General features: G+C 49.4%; 2 protein-coding genes and 1 pseudogene across 2 annotated transcripts in view; all 3 read right to left on the minus strand.

Moving 5' to 3' along the window:
- AGRP (agouti related neuropeptide) overlaps positions 1-22,871 on the minus strand; it is a 33,863-nt gene that overhangs the window by 10,159 nt on the left and 833 nt on the right. The gene's annotated exons all lie outside the window — the stretch shown is intronic.
- On the minus strand, positions 7,489-7,606 carry LOC120580965 (uncharacterized; annotated as a pseudogene).
- On the minus strand, positions 14,650-22,859 carry LOC120622813 (uncharacterized). The gene is made up of 3 exons (XM_039888527.1): positions 22,743-22,859; positions 16,179-16,878; positions 14,650-15,157 (listed from the first exon to the last, which is right to left on the minus strand). The coding sequence occupies exons 1-3, from the start codon at positions 22,857-22,859 to the stop codon at positions 15,135-15,137; spliced, it is 840 nt and encodes a 279-aa protein (XP_039744461.1). The 3' UTR covers positions 14,650-15,134.

Here is a 22,871-nt window from a genome sequence, read left to right on the forward strand (position 1 = left end):
CTCTTTTATTGTCACATTTGTTTCAGAGACACAGGTACAGAAAATTGGTTCTCTACTTCAACATTGGCAATGGTACAGAAGTAACACTAAAAGCCACACTCAGACTCAGTGTTGGGGAGGTGTGAAGAGTGTGTGCTTGGTCTGAAAGAGGAAGCCATTGACACCAGGTGGAGATGCAGTGTTGCCAGAACTTCAGATTTTTTCAAGAAAAGCCAGAAAACTGAATTTTTATACACTTTAAATTTTGGCTCAGTTGCAGTGTTATGCAGATTGTCAGGTTCCCACTTCCAATGTAATGGGATAGAATTTCTGTCCTCAAAGTGGTTCCAGCCTGAAGTACTCTGAGAACAGGAGTGATTTATTTCTTGCAGTCCTGGTAGGTTTCCTGGAGGAGATGGTATTTAAGAGGGGGGTTCCCAAAAGGAGAACAGTAGGGGATGACTTCCACTACAGCTTTTGCACAATTTGCCACAGGAATGCTAACGGGCCCTGCAGTTTCCAGCCTCACAACCTCCCTGACCCTCTGTGGCCCACACACTCAGCTTCCTGGTTCTAGGCTTGAGGGGCTCAGCCCATTTCTGCCCTCCAGGATTCTTCTTCCTGGGCACCAAGAAACAATGGGAAAAATCCCAGGAGTCTTCCCAAGGCCTCCCAGCCAACTTGGGATAGCAAAGGGAACCACTAGCTCTTGGGGCCTTCCCCTTGACCCTTAAAGGTGGAACACCAAAGAGGAAGGAGGAGGGCCCAAGGATTCCCCCTAGGTGAGAGGGCATCCTTCCCAGGCTATCCCTACTTTTCAGTAAAGCCACCACCTGGATGCCACACTTGGGTGGATGGGGTGTGGGAGGCTGCACCTTGCTTCTTTCTGTCTTCTGAACAACATTATCACCCAATTTCAACCTCATATTATGGGCTTCCTATTGTGATGCAATAACCACCAATGTAGTATTCTTGCCAAAAATGTTTAACATGAATCTAATCTTGAGGAAGCAATCAGATAAATTCAGAATATGATGCTATAAAACTGGCCTGAACTCAAAAAACAATGACAAAAGGCTGCATGTGGGGCAGATAATACTCTTTTATGTTGAAAGAGCCTAAAGAGACATAACCAAATGCAAGATGTGAACCTTGCCTCTTGAACTAAAATTTAAATGCTAAAGAGACATTCTTGAACAAGTGGGAATGGTACTACTGAATTATTGTTGATATCCTTAGATGTGATATTGGTGCTATAATTGTTTGAAGCAGATTTTCTCAACCTTGACACTGTTGATATTTGGGCCAGATAATTCTGGGATTTTGCAGCATTTCTAGCCTCTGCCTACTAGATTTCAGGAGCACCGCACTCCTTCAATTGCAACAAGCAAGAATGTCTGAAAAAATGTTTTAGAATTAGATAGTAATAATGGTCGTGTCATGTCGTGAATATGTGAAAAAAAACCACTGGACTGTATACTTTAAAATGGTTAAAATGGTGAATTTTATGTTATACGAATTTTTTCCTCAATTAAAAAAACATATAATTTCAAAATATCTCCATTTGACATTCTCAAATGTCCCTGGGGAGACAAAATCCTCCCAAATGAGAACCACTGGTACAGAGAGTATACTGCTTCTGGGGTGTTGGGGTTGGCGTGCAGGCTGAAGGATTTAGGAGGGAAATGTCTTGTTTGTAACTTACTTTCAAAGAAGAAATATTGCAAAATATTAACCATTGGAGAAACTAGGAGACAAGTGTGTGGGTTGTTTATTTTACTATTCTGTCAACATCCAAGAGATTTAAATTTTTTCAAAACCAGAAGAAAAAGACTTCAATTTCAAAATTTCTGTCTACAGTATTCCAAGGGACCTACGACAGGTGCCAATTGTGCAGCCTCCTTTCAGTTGCGATTATCTTAAGTGCCTACATTGGCTGAGTTGCTCAGGTCTTTCAGCCTTCAAAGGAAGACTCTCCTTATCACTCGTCCCCCCCACCTTCTGTCTCCCCCTACCAGCCGCCCCGTACCCTGTCCCGTCTCACTCCAAGACTGCCCTCAACGTATCTGTCCCATGCTACCCAATGACCTATGGAGAAAGGCATCCTATGCATCATCATCCATCCAGTCTGGGTACAGATGATAAACTATCTCAATTCCTTTGTGGTGAGTATTGTCCCCTGTAGTGGCTTTAAAACATGGTCACAGAATTGTTTAGCACTATCCCATTAGGAGATGGGGTCTATGTCCCCTCTTCTTGAATATGAACTCTGCAGTTGCTTAACCAATAGAATGTAATGGAAGTGACACTACCAGTTTCTGGATCCAAAAACTAGCATCTGTCATTTTCTATCTCTTTTAATGTACTTGCTCTTGGGACCCAGCTGCCATGCTGTGAGGAAGACCAAGCCACCCTATGGAGAGGCACAAATGGAGAGAAGCAACATACAGCACCAACCCGAAAGCCATGTGAGTGAGTCATCTTGGGAGTGGATCCTCCAGCCCTAGCTGATGCTGCATGGAGTAGACAAGCTGTTCCTGCTGAGCTGTGCCTGGTTTGCAGATTCATGAGCAAACCACGATTACTGTTGTTTTAAGTCTAACTTTTGGAATGATTTGTTTGCAGTGATCAATAATTGATACATCCTCCCCCCCGAAAAAACTAGGGGCCCCAGACTTGGAAGGCAGGGAGTGGGCCCTGGATCTAGGACCCAGGTCAGCACTTATTCCTTCAACCAGTATTTATTGCATGGCCACCAAGTGCTAGACACTATACCAGGGGCTGAGGAGTTAGCAGTGAAAGAGATAGACCCACCCTGCCGGTGGGCACAACTCAGGCACAGTAATAAGACTGTAGCCTCAGCCTGAGAGAGGGGAAGGAGAAGTGTCTTCTTGCGGGAGGCTATTTCTAAGCTGAGACCTGACTCAGGAAAAGGAGTCAGCCATGCAAAGAAGCAGGGAATAGACAGATGGAACACCATGTGCTCATTCTAGGTAAGGTTGCCAGATTTGGCAAATAAAAAATAAAAATTTAACACCCAGTGAAATTTGAACTTCAGATAAACAATGGATACTTTTTTAATATATACATCTGTCCCATACAATATTGGAGACATACTAAAAACTTATTATTTATCTGAAATTTAAGTTTAAATAGGAGTCCTGCATCTTATCTGGCAACCCTAGTTCTAGGGCAAAAAAGAAAGGGAGAGAGAGAAATTTGTGATTTCAAGGGACAGTTCAGGAAGCTGGATGTGGTACAGTGGCAAACAGGGCATGGCCTGAGAAGTAAAGGTGAACAGGAGCAAGGTCATAAAAGGCCAGCCTGCCAAGGTCCATTTTGAATCTCACCCTGAAGCATTGGGGAGCCAAGGGAGGGTTTAGAGTGACACAATTGGATTTGTGTTTCAGAATGACATTCTGGGCTACCATAGGGGGTGGGGTGGAGAGCTTGTAGGCTTGGAACCAGGGGACTTGATCTGCAATATTCACACTCTGCACTGTAAGCACACAGCCATGAGAATGTTGGTGGACTAATCTCTACTGACATTTTTCTTTTCTGCAATATAAGTGTTTTAAGCTATAAATTTACCTGTAACCACTGCTTCAGTACATCGCACGAGTTTTGATATGCTTAGTTTCTATTTTCATTTCATTCAGAATAGTTTCTCATTTCTCTTGAAATGTCTCCTTTGACCTGCAAATTCTTTAGTTATGTGTTGTATAACTTCCAAATATTTGAGATTTTTCTGAATATCTCATCGTTTTTTTATTTTAATTTTCTTCCATTGTGGTCAGAGAACATATTCTGTTCTTTATCTTTTATTAATATTGTTTGACAGGTGAACATATGGTCTATCATGGGACCATGTTTGCTGGAAAAGAATGTGAGTGCTACAGCTGTTGAGTGTAGTATTCTATAAATATCAGTTACATCAAGGTAGTTAACAATGTTTTTCTGATCTACATATTTCCTCATTATTTAGTCCAGCTGTTCTATCCACTGATGGGAGTAGGGTATAAAAATCTTCAGCGATTATTATAGATTAGTCTAGTTCTTCCCTTTTTTGTCAGTTCTTTTCTTCAACTATTTTGAAGCTCCATTACTAGATACATACACAGATAGGATTATGACTTCTCAATGGATGGATCCTTTGCCCATGTGGCTTTCCCTCTTTAGCTTGGGTACCACCAATTCTCTTAAAACCTACCTTCTCTGCTATTAATAGGGCCACTGCAGCTTTCTTATGCTCACTGTTAGCTTGGTGTATCTTTATCCATCTATTTACTTTCATCTTATTTATGTATTTATATTCAAACTGAAGGTAATTATAAACAGTATATAGTTGGGTCTTGCTTTTTTATTCATTTGAGAAATTGCTCTTTATCTGGCATTTTAGTACATTTACACCTAATTGCACGAATTATTGGTGGTTGGTTTAGTTCTATGATTTTACCGTTTGCTTTCTGTTTTCCTCCTGTTTTTGTGCCTCTGTTCTTGTTTGGGTTTTGGAGGAAGAATATAACATTTTGTCTTACTGTTCTGATCCATTTATCAGGTATGTGGAAGGTTGCTGATTTTGAGTGATTTCTAGTACAAGAACCAAACTCTTCTGCAGGTCCAGGCTGCAGTACGAGCAGTCCTGCCACTTGAGACACATGATTAGGCAGATCCATCATAGAGAAAGATGCTGTGAGGAGTCTTGGGCAAGGCCCAACAGGAGAGTCACAGGAAAGACCTCTAGGTTTGGAGAAGGCCAAGCTATCTGGATTAAAGAACTCTACAGCATTAGAAGAGTAATTCCTGACCTTGGTATTGACTGAGTTCATGATCATGGGTTATCATGTGACCATGTGGCTTGAACTGCCTGTCATGAAGTGGTACTGGCAGATCCACAAAGTCATTAGCTAGGCCAAGCCAAACAGCAAATCCATTATAATTTATATGTTGTATATTCCAGATTAAGCTTGGGCAGGTCCAAATATACAAGTAGTCTATATAAACAGGTAGCTCAAATACCTATGTCACCTAACACTGTTGCACTGATGCCTCTCATTCAGCTCACACCTATGCATTGTGTGGGGTGCCCAGCAAGCTAATGGAAAGGGAGAAAGCCCAGGCTTGGTTTCAGGATGCTTTGTGTTGGTTTGAAGGAGACAAAATGAACAGCTCTTTGCTACACCCCTCGCCCCCCAGCTGTGAGGGAAATTTTCCCAATGGACAAAAGTTTGAGCAATGAACCTAGTTATTCTAAGGTGAAAGCAGGGCCTGCTTCACAGACCTAGAGCTGCATAGTTATACATGGTTCCCTGTTCAAAAGTGCCCCATGATTGTTTAATGCTCTGTTGTTGCCATCTTGAAATTTATAATAATTTTGAACAAGGAGCTTTGCATTTTTATTTTGCACTGAATCCCACAAATCATCTCCTGGGTAAAATGTTCTAAGATCAGGACAGAATAGAGGACCTACAAGAGATAAGACTTCCTTGACCTGCATTTGGCCTGATAGCCGTGTGAGTCTGTGTGTGCTTGTGTAGACAGCTGTGTCTGCTATATACTAAGTCCTCAAAAATGATGGCTGTTGTCACTGTATGTTGATGATAATGATGATGATAATGATGATGATGATGAGTTATTGCACTCTTCTAGCATTGTTTTCAACCTTCATTTAAAAGCCTGGTTAATTCACTATCCACAAGCCATCCTTCTGCTTTGTTTCACTGACCCGCTTGCAAAGCATTTTTAATTCAAGCAGTATTTGCGAAACCCCTGAGAAATTTAAAACAAATACACACCTAGCCTTTCAAAGACCCACTGAGATGTTGCACACCTTGATTCAGATGCTACCCCCATTCACTCAGTTGCATCAACAGTCTCTAAAATTCCACACTCCCCCAACCCAGCTGCCATAGATTCCCTCAAAGTTCACATGGACACACACACGCAGGTCACCTGGCTCAGAGTGGGTGAGGTCTGCACGATTCCCCTCCTGTTCGATGGGAAAACCTCCTGCCAGGGACAGCTGATATGAAGGCTGTGTATGTGCAGGCTACACACTCTATCATTTGCATTTGAAATTTTAAAAAATCATTACCAATTACAAAGTATAATTTCTGGTAGCAAGAAAGAATGAGAAAGCTTGATATCTTAAGAGTGCATTATGTATATTCCAATAGTTTTTTAGATTTCCAGGTAGAGCCAGAGATTGTTATTATGTGGAAGCTTAGCAAGGAAACAAAGGTGATTTTGTGTCCTTGTGGAGTCTAGAGGTTGGGGACCTTGGAATCTCTGTAAATGCTGTGGGGTAAGCCCCTGGGGGTTCAAGGGCCCTGGTTTAATGAGGGCTGCCTAAGTCAAGGGGAAAACCAGCAATGCCACAGCCTGTCATGATACAACAAATCCTGGGTTTTAGATAAGAAAAGCTGGGACGGAGAGGGGGTAGAGTGAAAAATGATGTCACCTGCTCCTCTCACATTTCCTGCAAGCAATCACTGCAGAAAAGAGACTCCTGGCTCAATAAATGAGTCACTGGCTTTCTAAGCCTGGAGAGATGGAAAGCAGATTCCAGGAAATAAGCAAGAAGGAATCTTGGGGAAAGTTCTCAGCTTTAGTGTGAAACTGTCAGGCCTCTGTGCTCTTGGGGGAACTTGAGGAGAAAAACAACAGTGAGAAAGACTAGAGAAATAGCAAGGAACCAGATGGAGCTCAAGTGAGGACCTGTGCCTTTGGGCAATGTGGAATAACTGACTAAGATGGCACCAACTCAGAAAATTATCCAGGCTGCTTCAGAAAGGCAGAAGATACCCCAGTGTTCTAAGTGATGCAGCACAGGGCAAATTCCCCCAAGTACGGGAAGACCAAGCCCTGCACTGAGACAGAAGAAGGTTCTTGGCAGAGAGTGTAAGAAAGAATTCAAACACACGCCAAAGTCAGAGTTAAAAGGAAAGTTTATTAAAGAAAAGGAAAAGCAAAGACTAGAGAAAGCAAAGACAAGAAGCCAAGATGAGAAAAAAGCCCCTTTATATACCATTCTTTAATTCCTGTGAGTTACAGTTTAAAGACTTTGTTTACCCATTTTCCTTTGATATGGACATACAGTGAAGAAGGATAAGCGTACATAATGTAAAAAGGTAGGAATATGTAGCATAAGCAGCCTGCTGGCAGTTCCCAGCTTTTAATCCATAGGTTCCCTATGGTTTTAGCCATAGGGAATGAATGATTTTATTTTGTGTAGGGTGCCACTTAAAGACTCTTTTTCCTGTTTTCTCTTCAGGGTGTGGAGAAATGGGTTGTTAACAATCCTAGCAGAAATCTTCCTTTGTTCTGCAGGTTTCCTTATGGTCTGGTTGCAGGGCTGATCAGCATATTGCAGTCTCTGAATATAGCTTGATTTATTTTTTATTTTATTTTACTTAATTTTTTTATTTCTTAGGCAAGGCAACTCTTGGTTGACCTCACAGATTGCAAAGACCTTGTCAGCTTACAATCCCTTATTTTTTAATTTTTTTATACCTACAGCACCTGGTCTTCCTAGGTGGTCTCCCTCCAAGCACTAACCAGGCCCGACCCTACTTAGCTTCCAGGATCAGATGGGATTGGGCTTGTTCAGGGTAGCATGGCCGTAGACTGAATATTGCTCGATTTAACATCTTAGTTCTCTTGTCTCCTCCCTACATTACAAGGTCTGCCCTCATGCATAACCCAGTAGCTATCTGGATATTTATTTAGCTTCCATTGAGTTCCTGTGGTGGGCTCTGACCATGCAATAGTGAATGAGGCACCATGGTCCCTGGACCTACAGAGCTCACAGCCATTGAGCAAGTTGCCCCACTTTGCTAAGTGAAAAGAAGTTGCGGGGTAGAAGGTGAGGCCACTGTGGAGATCCTAGAGGGCTTCTTGACACCTAGGGTGGGATTGTCCAGACACAAAGAAGGACGGGCCAAATTTCAGGCACGGAGAGAGCAAGGTTGTTTAGAAGACGTGAAAGGAGAGTTTAGGGAACAGAAGCACAAGAAAAACTTGATGGGTCCTTTCTTTTCTCCCATTTTGGGTTATTTGTTTGCTTAGCAAATTTGGAGTGCCGCATCTCCTCAGCTCAGTCCTGGTCTATTCTGTTCCGCACTTTCTGTTTATTTACAGAGCAATACAATTCACCAGTGTTTACTGAGCTCCCTGAGCAAATGAGGTGGGCCCAGCCATGGAGCAGGCAAAGGGCACAACAAGAGCAAAGGCCCAGAGGTGGGACCCCGCAAATCGGTCTCAGGGAAGAGCCAGAGGTCCCTTGGGGCTGGTGCAGGATGAGGGAGTGGAGGCCTGAGGGAATGCCGAGCCGATCTTTAGACTTCAGTCTGGTGGGGAGCAGAATGAGTCCTGGCAAGACCTGGGCCCTGGGAAGCCAAGCCCAGGTGGGGGAGGTCCCATCTCAGCACATTCTCTTCTGTGTGACTTTGGAAATAATTAACCCGGGGACCCTAACAGCTGCCACCATTACCCTTCAGGAATTCGGGCCCTCCCTGTATGACATCTAGGTCACACTCCCACTGCACAACCCTGTGGGAGAAGGGAATCTCATTAAATCTTTTCATCAGATGTGCTGGCCTGGGTCACCTGCACACCAGCCCCCTTCCTGAGACAGCCTCTACCAGCACCCTGGGCTCTCAAGAGCCTGGGCTAATGGCTGCTTTCCCCCTGGGCCGAGAGCCTGTCAACTCTCTGTCAGTCAAGGTCCTTTGGGCTGTCCAGGATCCTGACTCAGCTTACAATGGCATCTAGGGGAGCAGATGAATCCTGGAGGGGAAGGTAAGAATCCTGGGTCGTATCCCAGCTGGGCCACTGGTTCATTGTGGTGACCCGCAGGCATGGCTTTGCTCTCTCTACACTCAATAACTTTTGAGATCCAGGACCTCTGAGGCTGGGAATCAGGCACAGAGTGACTCAACCTGGATCTGGCTTTGGCGTGTGGAGCCCTGGACAGGAGCAGGTGGCCCTTTCAGAAAGGGATGCAAACAAGGACTGTGATGGGAGAAGCATAGGGCATCGTGAGTGAGGAAGAGGTTCCTGACTTAGCCTCGGATCCAGGGAAGGTACCTCAGAGGAAGTGGTGCCTGAGCTGAGACCTAGAGGGTGGGCAGGAGTTAGCCAGGTGAAGGAAAGAGGAAAAAGATACACAGAACAGCCTGTGCAAAAATGCAGAGGCTTGGGAAAGCAAGCTGTAGTCAGGGAACAAAGAAGTTAAGTCTGGCTGGAGCTAAGACTTAACTTTCTCCTGGGGAGAAATTTGCCAGAGATAAGGGCCAGGAGGACCTGAGAAGGGACAGGATCTGATATGCAGGGGCCATCCCGCTGCCTGTGGAGAATGGACCAGGCTGTGTGAGACCAAGGACAGACACTAAGAGGCCAGACAGAAGGTGCAGGTGGTACCCTGGCCAAGGGTGGGGTGGTGGGGCTGGGGAGGACGGGGTAGATCTGGTGGCTGATGGGGTTTCAGGGGAAAGGCCACTCAGACTAACATGAGGACCTGGGAGGGGGAACAGTTCTTAGAAGAGATAGGGCCAATTTTACACAATGAGTTTGGGGTGCTCAAGGGTCATCTTAAGGCGGGGTGGAGTGAGAGATAGGGGGCTGAGACTCAGTCATCACTGTGAGGATGGAAACAAGGCTCTGGAAGTTGTCAGGATGGACTGGACAAAAGTATCAAGGATGAGGGAAGGGGGCCCAGCACCCCGAGGAGCCCATCGAGAGGCATGAAGAGAGAGAGCCAGCTAGAAATTCAAGAGGAGTGGTCGGAGAAGCAAGAGGGAGCTTCAGAAGTGGGTATTATCTGTGTCCAACACTCCCAGACAGGTTAAAGGAGGGTAGGACTGAGAAGTGGAGGGTCAGGGAGCATTTATGAAGAGGCTTCAGAATGTGGAGGAGGTTTTAATGGTGGTGGGATTCCCAGGGACCATGAACTGCAACAAGGTCTGAGTGTGAGCGGGGCCACCACACAGGGCTGAACAAGTTGTGCACTGCACATTTCAGTGACCATCCATTAACCGAAACTCGACTTGGGTCCAGAGGTCATCCCCTGGAGTTGGGGGTATTTTGTGAAACCTGCAACCGTAGTGTGAACATTTTCCACACGGTGGCGCCAAAGACCAATGCTATACTTCTTGGGCTTGCCTAGGACAGCGCTGGGGTCAGTTTGGGGATCCTCTGCCCCAGGGTCATAGTCGGATGGGTGAAGGGTATTGCCAGATGCCCGTGGCTAGGATCCTCCCCACCACGACGCTCTCCAAATCTCTTTCAGAACAGTTTTTCTAGCAATAGGAACTCAGAAATAAACGTCACAGTGCACACTGCAACTTTGGTCAGGCGCTACAAAGGGTCCCAGGGGAGCAGCTAATCCCATGATCTGGGAGAGGCACGGACGTCCCTCCCACTTATCCCATAGGAGAAGGGAGACAGGAAGGAAGGAAGGACGCCTGGCCCTGCCCGGCCCTCAGCCCTCGGGACACAATCATCCTACCCCAGCACCGCCCTGCTCGCAAGTCCTCCAGGAGGCCAAAGCTGGATCAGTGGGGCCAATGACAGACACAACCCTGCCTGTAGCAGAGTCCCCAGGGAAGTCACCTGTGGACCCTGGACTGCAAACTTACACCTACAGGGTATAGGAGCTTGCCTGGAAATGCCTGAATAAGTAATGGCCATGCTGTCTTTGAAAACAATGACATGTTCATTGCAAACTATTATTTGTGTAAGTAAATACAAAGAAAATAAAACCAGGTCAAATTACAATACCCAGAGATGGTAGCAACTTCTGGCACAGGGATGTCTCCTGACAGCTGTCAAGGCCAATGGATACAGATGTGACCTGAGGAGACTCCTGCTACAGAACAGGCGACTGTTCTGGTGCTTTCCCCACTCCTCCATGTCTACTGTGATGAGCACCTTTTCCTACTCAGAGATCTAAAACCCTCACTCCCTACCTTACCTGAGCTGACTGCTGCCTCTCAGACCGCCTTTCTCTCTGCTCCAGCCTGCATGACTCAGATACAGCAAGCTCACCTCCAAGCTGTTGCCCCTGCTCTTCCCTCTTTCTGCAAATCATTAAATGTCTGTTTCCTTCTTGTCATTCAGGTCTTGGCTCCAATGTCACTGTCTCAAAGAGGCCTTCCCTGACCACACTGAATTAAGTAGCCCTTCAGCTCCATTACTTTACATCACATCACCCTGTTTGGTTTCTCCATAGCTCTTCCTCTCTCTGAAGTCATCTTACTAACATGTTAAATTTATTATTATCTGTCTCCTTTGACTGGAGTGTAAACTCCTGAAGAACAGAGATATTGCCCATCTGATCTGCTTCTGTGTCCCTAGCATGCAGAATTATGCCAGAGCATGATAGGTGCTCAGCCCATGCCTGACATCCATTTTCAGTGGCCACAGAGCATCTTGGGGCACAAACCTCCTTCGGCCCTCGCTGTCCCACTGATTGTCACAAGGACTGTGTCATCCCTTTATCCCTGACTAAACAAGCCAGTAATCAACATCCTCAGGCACAGATCTTTTCTTGTCTGTACAACTGTTTCTTCAGGAAAAATTTCTTAAAGTGGAACTGCAGAGTGAAAGGGAAGTTTGTGCTTGACATCCTGAAAAAACTACTCTCAAATGCTCAACTCAACTCTCACTCTCATCAGAGTGTCCACTCACACATCATGTCTATCACTGCCAATCTCAGGGGCAAAAAAAAGTGTGTCTCCCGTTGTTGTTTACATTTGCATTATGTTGATTATTAATGGGACAGAGTGCCTCTTAAAATTGCAATTTCAAAGAGTGAGCGGATGGGTGCACTTAAAACATCAGAAAAGAGAAGTGGCTCCAGGAACCACAGGTGAGAGTGATAAAGCCAAGACTTGAACGTGGGGCAGCAACCCTGGACTTTGCCCTTTGACACACACAATGGGGAGCAGGGTCCAGGCTGGGGTGGTAGAGGTTGGTGACAGGTACAGACATATCCACAAATCCTATACTTACCACCTCTCAAGCCTGCATCTGCCCCCACCGCTCACTAAAGTGCTCTAGCAGGGCATGGCACCTTTAGCCCTCTTTCAGTTGACCTGTTGGTAAGCCTGTTGACCATTGTCTCTTCCAAAAGCTGTCTACAGCATCTTTCCTCTACTCACACGTCCAGCTGCCTTCTGAACACCTCCTCCTGGATAGATGGCCCCCAGACCTCTCAGATACCACCTGCCAAACTGACCACATCATCTCGCCCTTAGCTGATCCTCCAGGCCTCCCCACGTCATTGAAAAACACCCGTATCCACCCATTACTCAGGCCCTAAACCCTGGCATCATCTGGGCTGCTTCTCTCTCCAGACTCCACATCCCATCAGTCACCCAGCCCTCTAGTCTGCCTCCTGAACACCTCTTGAATGTCTCCTTCTCTCTATCCCCACTGCCTCAACCTTGGCCCAGTCCACCATGACCTTGGCTGGAAACTGATAGCAGCCTCCTTGCTGCCTCTACCTGCTCCCTTTGTGCATTGCCTGAGTGACCTTTGCAAAACACAGATGTGACCACAAACTTCCCCCACTTAAAGCCCAGGCTCCCCATCACCAAGGGTAAAATCTATGCTCCTCAGCCAGTTACCAAAGTCCCTCGTGACTGACCCCCATCCCCAATACATAACTCACACAATTCTCTGGCCACATTAGGCTTGCTCCCCGCCAGCAAAGGAAGCTGCTCCTCCCTCCCATGCCTTGAACTTTGCTGTGCTCTCTGCCTCGGACACTCTCTAAGAACCTACCCTCTGCCCAACAATTGCCATGCTAAGGCCCACTTGCCTGCAAAGCCCTTCCTAACCAGCACACACTCACACTCTCACACACACATAAGTGTGCACACAGACACTTTCACAATCACACACTCGCCTTAGTGACACAGGAGGTGGAAAGACTCAGAGATATACCTGCCCTAATTGGCAGTGAGCCCCCATGGGTAGGGATTAGGTGGCCTCGCACTTCCGGTGCCCCCAGGCCAAGTACACAGCAGGTTCCACAAACGCTTGCTAAATATCTGGTGAATGAATGCTGCACAATCTGTCTGAGGTATGTGGCCACAGGCACAGTAAGGAGCAGGCTTTATTCTGTCCCTTCACAGAAAGCTGGGGGAGGGAGGGTGGGGTGGGATGGGGGGTGTTGTATATCAGAGAGTTATAGCTACAGGGCCTGTGAAGTGGGGTGAGGGAAGCCCCCATTTTTCTGGGGTTTTGGACTTGAACTGCATTACTTCCCAAAATAGAACTAGCTGTGCCATATGCCAGGGTTCACTATGGTTCTCACCACCCTCTGTTATCTAATAGAGGAAATTTTCTCAGGCCAGAGCCCATCCCATCAGGAACATGAAGTGCTCGGGGTTAGAAATAGCGATGATTGGAACTCTGCCCCAGCTGCCAGTCCAGCGCCAGGCAGAGCATGTGCTCGCAGAATGATGCCTGATTCAGACAAAGCCCAGCTGACCAGGGCTCAGTGAGCTGAGTTGAAGTTCAGACTCCATCCTTTCCTACGACAAGACCATGGAAAGGCCCTGCCTTTCTTGAACCTCAGGTGGCTCTTCTGTGAAATGGGTTTCAGCTGTGTCCTTCCTCTCCTGGCTCACTGGTTGTTGGGGAGAGGCCTGGAAGGCCTCCAGCACCCTGCAGCCCTTGGATGCTGTCCTTCCCTCAAGGCTCCTGGGCAATAGGAGAGGGCCAGGGGAAGCCTCAGGTGTCCCATCTACTCACTGCAGCCCCCTCTATGCCTGGCCCTGGTGGTCATAGGATGGGGGGGGGCAGTCCTGGTCACAGACAGGGATTCCAATAGGCATCATGGATGCTCAGAAGGGGTGAATGGGAAGCCAGAGGACACAGGTTTCTTGGAGAGGGTGAGGTTTGAGCTGTCTTCCAAGTGGATAAGGGGGAGGATTCCTGATCCCAGGCAAAAGGGAGGCTGGGAGAAGAGGCAGAGGCCAGAGAGTAGGGACCATGTCCAGGGAGCCACAGGTAGGTTGGTGTAGTGGAACCAGAGCAGCAAAGGCTGGCAGTATGGGTGGGAAATGAGGAGCAGAGGTCATAAGCCACATCTCCTGGGTCTTGCAGGCCCCACTCCAGAGTCTGGACTTATCCTGAGGACATTAGGGAGTCGATATGAACTGATTTATGATTTAAAAGCTCGCTTCAACTGTCAGGTGGAGAACAACTGTAGGGGACAAAGGAGGAGGCAGAGAGGCCAGAAAAGATGGTGGCCTAGGCCCGGTACCAGATGTGATAATGCAGATGCATGGCCAGACACAGGGCAGAGTGACTAATTGACTATGACGGGCAAGGAAATCATCCATTAAAAATGGGAATTTTCTGGAAGTGGAATTCCAGAATCCCAGACTGAGAAATAATTCCTCGGACAGTGCCTTGGTACACCACCACAATCAGCCTGCCTCATCAGAGCCCTGAGCAATGGCACAGGGACAGCTCTATGCTACTGCCAGCCCAAGGACCAGCCCCGAGTGCTCGGTGGGCGTTTGGCAAATGAATTAATAAACAACAGAGTACTAGTAGTGGGAGGTGAGGGGTGGGGAGGGAATGAATTTGAAACATATTAAGGAGGTAGAATCAACAGGACTAGGAGGCTGAAGGAAGGTGGGGGTGAAGAGGGGATGTCAAGAGTTCATGTATTTGCTCATTCAAACTCACTCATTCAACAAATATTTCATGAACTCCCACTATGAGCCAGGGACAGTGATGACAAGGACTTCCATGGCCCTTGCCCCCACAGAGCTTAGAGACTCACAGTGTGGTAGGTTTAGACACATGAGCATACACGGGCATACATGCTGCCTGTTGGTGATGAGTGACATGAAGGCTTGAGTCCACAGAACGTGATGACAATAACAAGGACAGGCTGTCTTCAGAGGTGGTCAGAGGATGCCTTGCTGAGAAGGTGACTTTAGAGGTGGGCAGGGACCAACGGGTGCCAGTTTCGAGAGCTCTGGTGAGGCCCAGGCTCTGGCTTAGGTAGGAGCCTAGGGGGACTGCGATGCTTTGCAGAGGTAAGGACCAAGGAAGATGAGTCCCTCTGGAGAAGGTCATAAGATCTAGTGGGTCATCCGGGGGCTCTGGGCACACAGGAAGGCTTGGGATGGTCAGCAGTGGATGGATGGAAGCCCTGAAACTGGATGATATATTACAATGGGGAAAAGAAAGAGAAGAACCCAGTCCCTGGAAGCAATCCCCAGGCTCAAGGACTACAGAGTGCTGCCAAGGGAGGCTAAGAAAGGGGGCTAAAGAGGTGGGAGATCTGGGAGGGAGTGAGGTGTATGTCTGCTAAGAACTGGTGAGGGAGAAGATATCAGTGCCCTGAGGGCCTCTGTGCCTCCTGCCGCCCTGACAGATTGGTTGTCAAGACCAACCCTCAGGAGTATATTCAGGAACCTCTTAAAGTCCTTCAAACCATGTATGTCTGTGGTATGTGTTACCTCTAAAGGCAGAGGACTACAGAAGTGAAGCCTGAAGGGTCGGGGTGGGAGGGCAGAGCATTCAGGGTTGGGGAGGGCCAGTGGTGTCTTATAGATGGGAGGGGTGGGGGAGTGGAGCTGGCCGTTTGACGCCATCGTGGGGTCAGCTCTCAGCTCCACCTCAACCCACCCTAGGGGAGACTCAGTGCTCCAGGCCCTCACTGGAAAGGACTGGGCTCTGGCCCCCTTGGCCAACATGTGCCCCAAGCCCAGGTAACTCACCCAGGCTCAGAGAGTAAGACCTGACCCTCCAGAAGTCGTACCCAATTAGTGGTAACTGCATAGCCTGGCTAAAAGCCCAGACGGTGGCAGGAAGGGCAGCCTGCCCCCGCAGCAGAGAAACTGAGGCTGGGCTGAGAGGCAGTGCCTGGACCCAGAAGGGGTTCAAAGGCTAGGATTCTGGCCTCCCTGTTCCCCTCCCGGAAGCTGGCGCTGATCCCTTCCTCCAGCCCACCCAACCCAGCAGTGGACACTCCAGGACCGATTTTAGGCAGTCACAGGTCTCTAGGGGCTATGGAATCTGAGGAGGGTACGGGCAAGCCGGGCTCTCCCGCGGACCCGGTTTTGGGGTCTGCATGGGAAGGAATAGGACTGCCTTGGCGAGAGGTTCCCTAAAAGCCGCCCTGTTTCTGGCCTTCCCGCCGCCCTTGCGTCCTCCAGGGTCCCGCCTACCCACAAGCTGGTGGACTCCGCGGGTCACACGCTGCCCCGTTACTCGAGAGGGCGGAGCAAGCCGTGGGCCCTTCCACGGGTGCCAGAGCTGCGGGAGTGCGGGGGGTGGGGCCCAGCGGGCGGAGGGAGGAGCGGGTCGGCGGGGTGCAGGGAGGGGCGGCCGCCGGCGGTGGCGACAGCGGCAGCTGCGGCGCGACTGACCAGGCCGGGCACCGACGAGCGCACAGAGAGCGCGAGGTCCGCGTAGCCCAGCGCAGCCATGTAAGTGTCCGGGGTCCGCAGGCCGGGCGAGGGGCTGGAGCGGCGATTCTGGTGCCTCCTTCGCCAGCACCGCCCCGTAAATCCCAAATTTGCTGCCCCAGCTGCGGCCCTGTCCCACATAACCCCATCCCCGGGACCTGGGCCGCACGATGTCATTCCCCACCTTCCCCCGGGCGCGGAGGACGCATCTTGGCCCCACAAAAGCCGCCGCCTCCAGCCCTGCCGCGCCCGGCACTGCCTCCTTCCCTCCCACAGCAAGGCCCAGGCGGCCGGTGCCCCGGGGCTCTGGAGTGGGCCAGGCCTGAGGGCGGGCCCTTGGCAGTAGCCTGGGCCCTGGCACGATTGCTCTCCCGGAGCCCCCTCTGCCTTCCTCGCAGGGAAAGCTGAACTGGGAATGGGAAGGGGGTGACGAGTGGTTCAAGCTGTCCTCCGGGATGAGCTAATCCTCCCGGCCCCACCGACCGGCCTAAGCCGCTTTGGGGCTTTGGGGCCCGGCTCAGCCGGAGCCTGGCCTGGGGTCCGGCTTTTCGCCCAAACCTGGCTTAGCTGAAGTCGGAGACGATCGCCCCAGCGTGGTGGGGAACACACCTTGTCCTGGAAGTGGGAGTCTGGTGTAGGGTCTTTGCAAACAGCTAAGCTTGGGCACCCTACAGAACTGATTTGAGGAAGGGGCTACTGGGCAGGGCTAAATCCCACCTCAGCACTCTCTGTCCTCCTCTCCCCAGTGAGGCCTGAGTCCACCTCTGGGACTGACCCTTTTCAGCCAGTTCTACTTGGTTGCTCCTAATGCATGTCCAGGCTGGCTGACTGAGCACCTACTGTGTGCAGTCTAATATAATAATAACCGTGCCCTGGGCCTCCCCTAGGCCTGCAGTGATCAGCAGGGGCATAGCTTTCTTAGGAATGTTATATCAATCTGGCAGATGCAGAAACAGGCACGGGGAGGTTAATAGTCTCAAGGTCACACAGCTGGTTTGGGGAGAGGTGGGAATTAGACCCAGCTCTGAACTCTTGCTACTGCACTATCCACCTCTGTGGCATGGAGGGGAGCCGGTGGGGGAGATGAGAATCCAAGTGAGGTACAAAATACTCCAGCAAGACTGTGAGCCCTAGCTTAGCTCACACTTCAACCCTTGCTCAAGAGTCCTGGGTCCTCTGGTCCAACAGCCAGAGAGAGGGCCTGGACTTGAGTAGGGGTGGAGGGAACACGCAGGGCTCCAGGCTGGGTCCTCCCTGGGTGGAAAAGCAGACGGGAAGGGTGCGGCTGAGTCAGGGCAGCCCCTTGCTGCGGCTGGGACTCACACTCCTACCAGGCCTGGCCTAGGGGAGGCCACCAGGCCTCCAGCACAGGGCTGGTCTGGGAATGTGACCAGCTGACTAGGGAGGGGGCCGGCAGGAAGTGAGGCCACCCTGCTGCCTCCGCCTGGTTCCGGGGTGGGGGGTCCCAGACAGGGCCCGCCTCCCTCCCTGCTCCAGCAGCTGCAGCATGAAGTCAGCAGCCAGGTTTGGGGCAGTTGCCATGGAGACAGGGAAAGGCTCAGGAGGGACCCCATTTTCTCTTGCAACCCTTCCTTACCCCAGTTATTTTTAGCATCTGTTAACTGAAGTGGGGCTGCCCCACAGGATGGGGCCGGGCCAGGGACGCCCAGCAAGGGGACCACTGAGCTGGGCAGTGTAAGTGGCAGGACCTCCTGCCTCACATATGTGAGGCATATAGAGGGTTTTGGGGGCTGCAGGATCTGCAGCCATGCAGGTGGCCAGAGTTCTACTGCTGCTGCCCCAACCTGGGAGTTCTACAGGCCCTATCACCTTTGTGACCTTTCCCACATTCAGAACAGTCTTCAGTCTGGAGAGTCCTCTGGCTCTAATCAGCCAGTCCCTGGTTCAGGTGGATCCTCTTCCTCAGTTCATGGGGTTCAATTATTTCCCTCCTCCACAGCAGGGTAGATCCTACCTGTCCACCTCCTGAAATGGTCACTCAGATGGGTATTCTGATGGTCATTTGGGAAAAGTGGACCAACAGTTATACATCCTGGTCCCTGTGGGACTAGGGGGTTGGTGGCCCTAGTCAGAGAAAGAAAATTGATGGGACAGTCAGCCTAATCTGAATCCAGCCCACCCACTCAGTTCCAGAATCCCAGGGGACCCCCATCATGCCCCATACCAAGGGAGCAGAACCTCACTCACTGATATAATCAGACAGTAAGGAAGGGACCGGGAAACTTATAGGTGGGGTAAGGGAGATAGATCAACCAGACTTGAAATCTACCCCTCCAACAGCTCAAGATCTGCTGTTTCTCTGTCTAGGCAGCCAGTTCATGCAGCCCTGTCCCTGACTCATACTCAGCTACCCCCTTTTTCATCACCCTGGTGCAGGCCCAGAGGGTACAGCAGTGAGCCAAACAGACAACCCCAACCCCCAGAGTTTACAGTCTGGTTGGAAGGCAGACATTAAAGGAGAACTAACAACCTAGTTATGTGGTCTCAAGGATCAGAGGGAGGAAGCTATGAGATGCCTAAAAGGGGGAACCAACCCCAGGCAGGCTTCCTGGAGGAAGAAGTCACAGGGTAAGACTTGAAAAAGGAGAGGGAGCTGGTCAGGGTGAGGGTAGTATGAAGAGGTTATAGGAGAAATGGAGGCTGCTGCTCAGATGCTGAAGAACCTTGCAGGTATTGAGCGAGGGTCTCAAGTAGCTGGAACAGAAAGACCATGGGGGGAGCAGGGGACTATGAAAGAAGGATGGTTGAAGGTATATGAGGGAAGAGACAGAGTCTTGTGGGTCACATTAGAGAGTCTGGACTTTATCTTTGGGGCAAGGTATATACCCATGGGTGTTTTGCAAGAGTCAGTGTAAAGGGACGTTAAAGATTTAGTGTCCTAGGGTCAGACCACCTGGCTTTGAATCCTGGCCCTGTCATTTGCCAGCTGTGTAATTTTGGGCAGATTAATAATTGTTAATAACAGCAGTTAATATTAGTCATGCACTTACAGTGAGATAGTGTGTCCACCCCAGCTTTCCTACCCCACAATTTTCCCTTCCCCAAACACTTTCTTTAGAGGGGAATATCTCATTTCATGCCCCCAACAACTCTGTGAGATAGTTGTTGTTATTTTTAGTATTATTCTCATTTAACAAATAGGTATCTGTTAAAGCCTAAAAAGGTGAATGTTTTGCCCAAGGTCACACAGTCAGTTAGCATCAGGTTTCTCATCTGTGAAATGGGGCTAATAGGACTTACCCGATAGGGCTGTTGCCAGAATTAAATGTTTGTTAATTAAGCACAGAGTGTGGCCTATAGAAAGCACTTGATAAAGCAGAGTTTTTGGCATGGTCAGGTGACTGGAATTTTAAGAGCAATGTTGCTATTGAATAAAGAATGGATTAATGTGGGTTAGTGTAGAGACAGAGTCCATTAGGAAGCTGCAGTAGGGTTTTAGGTGATAGTTGGTGACAGTTTGGACCTGAATTCTAGCCATGGGGCTAGAGGAGAGGGGGGCAGGATCCAGAGGTGGCAAGAGTGGGTGGGTGAGTGGATGTGGAGGGTAACAGAGACTGAGGCATCCAAGAAGACTCCTAGTTTATCTCGAAGAACTGGGTAAGTAGATGGTGGGGCTGTCATGGAGAGGTTTAGACTGGGGAGGGTCAAGTTTGAGGAGGAAATTGGTGAATACAGTTTGAGGACTTCAAACTCAGTACATCCCTAATAGACCACTCTGTATTGTCATTCAGCTTCTGGGGAGGCAACAGGCAGGCAGTTGGACATACAGGCCTGATGCTCAGAAAAGGAATTTGGGCACAGAAGAGATAAGAAAGTTGGGGACAACTTTAGATGACACTGAACTGTGGGAGATGTACATAGCCCAAGGGTGGGAAGAATGAGGCCCACTCGGGAATAGGGAGAAAGACAGATTCTCTGAGGGAAAATAAGATGTGTAGCCAGACAGATTGGAAAACTAGGGGCGTGTTGCCTCTTGAAATTCAAGGGAAGGAAGGGCTCAAGGAAGAGGAAGAGAGCCACAAAGTGAAAAGCTTTACTGAGATCAAGCAGGATAAGAACTAAACATTGGACACTGGATTCTGCAACAGGGAGGCACTGGTGACCTCGTCCAGCCCAGTCAGGGGAGTGGTGGGTGTGGAAGGCGGTCCATAATGGAAAGAGAAGTGGGTGGGTGTGGAGAGGAAAAGGAGGTAGGCATCTCTTCCAGAAACTTGGTTCTGGAAGAGCCAAATGGGGTGAGGGGTGGGGTCGCTAGAAGGAGACACAGGGTCCACAGAGGGGGCATTTCTTTTTGTAGTTATTTATTTAAAGTCAACTTTATATTGAAATATAATATACATACAGAAAGGGTACATGTCCTCAGTGGTATAGCTTGATACATTTATACAAGGGAACACACTCATATAGGATCAGGAAATAGAACCCCGATTAGGAATTAGAATATTACCAGCACCCTGGAAGACCCCTTGTGCCTGCTTCCAGTCGCTATTCCCCAGGGTAACTACTATTCTGACTTCTATCACCATAGATGTGTTTTGCCTGTTTTTGAACTTTGTATCAACGGACTCATACATATGTCCTCTTTTGCAGTCCTGCTTCTTTCACTCAACATCATGTCTTTAAGATTCATCCATATTGCTGCGTGTAGTAGTTTTATGTTGTAAAGCATTCCATTATCAACTGACGGGCATCTGGGCAGTTTCCATTTTTTTATGAGGGAGTGACTCAAGTTTGTTTGAGGCTTGTGGAGAAAGTCTAAAATACTCATTTTCTGTGAGAAGGGAGAGAGATGACTAGGGCCTCACATGAGGATTTCCCCAGTGGGAAAAAAGACACTGGCTGAGATTGAGAATTGCTGTGTTGCTCCACCTCAGCTACTGGGCCAAGACCTCTGGCAGCTCCTGCCAGCCTGTGTGCAGGTGCAGAAAAGGCAGAGAGTTGAGTTGCCCAGGGCTGGTTTCTGCCAGGGAGGAGAGAAAGGCAGAGTGCTGGGAATATTAGCAGCAGGCGAGTGACAAGAGTCGTGGCTAGATCCAGGGTGGCGAGAGTGATGTGCAGGGAAGGTAGGGAAGAGAAGGTAGGAGGGAGCTGGCAGAGAAAAAGGAAGCAGAGGCAGATTGTGAGTTCTGTGCAGGGTGGTGTCTGTGCAATTCTGGGCTGTATCTCCAGTGACTGGCACATGCTTGGCACAGGGTTGTCACTCAGTGAATAGTTGAATAAATAATCTGAATGCCCAAGAGGTCTCAGGTAGAAGGCAGGTGAGATGGGAGTGATAGAGAAAGCCTGAAGATTGTGATCAATGTGGTTGTGATTTAGGAAGGGGGCATGCCAGAGCAGGTGATAAGGCTGGGGTGTTCCGATGGGGGAATAGCTGAAGGATGCAGATAGGCCAGTACAAGGCAGGCAATTCACCTAATGCATAGTTGCCTGTGTGGAGTGCATAGCACCCAATTTTCAAGGAGAGGATAGTATTTCTCAAACTGGGGTCCTTGGACATCTGGCATCTAAACTATAGGGGTTTGTTGGAAATGCAGAACTCTGGGCCCACCCCAGCCTCCTGGGTTGAAAGTAAGCCCCGTTCACTGAAACTGAACATCAAGGAACAGGAGTGATTATGGGGTGGGAGCACTCAGCCCCTCTGAGGGCATGGTGGCCTCTATCCTGGCTGGAGGTGGACAAGGGATTTTCAAGGAAGAGATACGTGTGCAGGAAGGGGCTGACTGACACCAAGGGGATTCAGCCCACGTGAGCAGGGGACCAAAAGGATGGGCCTCCGCCCTAGGACGCAGCTTCTGCTGGAGAGGAGGCCCTGGCTGGGCAGTAGGTCCTCTTTCCTGGGGCTTGGGGGGAAGGTGGAGTACGGAGACTGAGCACCCCCTCAGTAGGTGTGGGAGTGAGTATGGTGCATGGAGTTTGTTGGACTCTGCATCCAGTTCCTTCTCTGGGCAGCAACACATAATATGGGGTTGATCCGAACTCACACTTATAGGCCCTTTCTCTTCTCAGCCTCCCACATCCCTCATGCTTAGCACCTGACTCTATGTCCTCCATTGGCATAGTCCCTCCACTCAGCACCGAAGCCCTTCCTTCCACTCTCTCAGCCCCTACTCTCTAGCCTTCACACTCAGAACCCCAACTCTCAGCCCTCTGTGTTCAGCCCTCTCTCAGCACCCCTCAACAGCCACTCTGTGAGCCCCCTATGCTAACTGCATCCAATCCAGCACCCACTCATTCAGTATCCTCATTCTATTTATCCTTCCATATTCGCCGCTGTGCTCAACTCCCTTTAGCCGCACTCCCGACCCCAGCCAAGAAGATACCCGTCAGTTCCATTCCGGAGGGGAATCCCCAGTCGCCCGTCCCAGAGGCCGAGCAAGCCGAGGCCCCGTTGCCCCCCTGATCCAGCCAGTCCCGCCCCATCCCGGCGGTCTG

The sequence above is a fragment of the Pteropus medius genome, unplaced genomic scaffold (genome assembly GCF_902729225.1).
Source record: "Pteropus medius unplaced genomic scaffold, Ma_sr-lr_union100, whole genome shotgun sequence".
NCBI lineage: Eukaryota > Metazoa > Chordata > Mammalia > Chiroptera > Pteropodidae > Pteropus > Pteropus medius.

Excerpts from the sequence above, each read along its gene's own strand:
- LOC120622813 (XM_039888527.1), bottom strand. The coding sequence starts at position 22,859 with ATGGGGCGGGACTGGCTGGATCAGGGGGGCAACGGGGCCTCGGCTTGC. Across the intron at positions 16,879-22,742 it reads CGGGTATCTTCTTGGCTGGG|CTCATCCCGGAGGACAGCTT; the intron begins GTCGGGAGTGCG and ends CGGGAGGATTAG. Across the intron at positions 15,158-16,178 it reads CGGAGTCCACCAGCTTGTGG|GGCTTCCATCCATCCACTGC; the intron begins GTAGGCGGGACC and ends ATCCAGTTTCAG.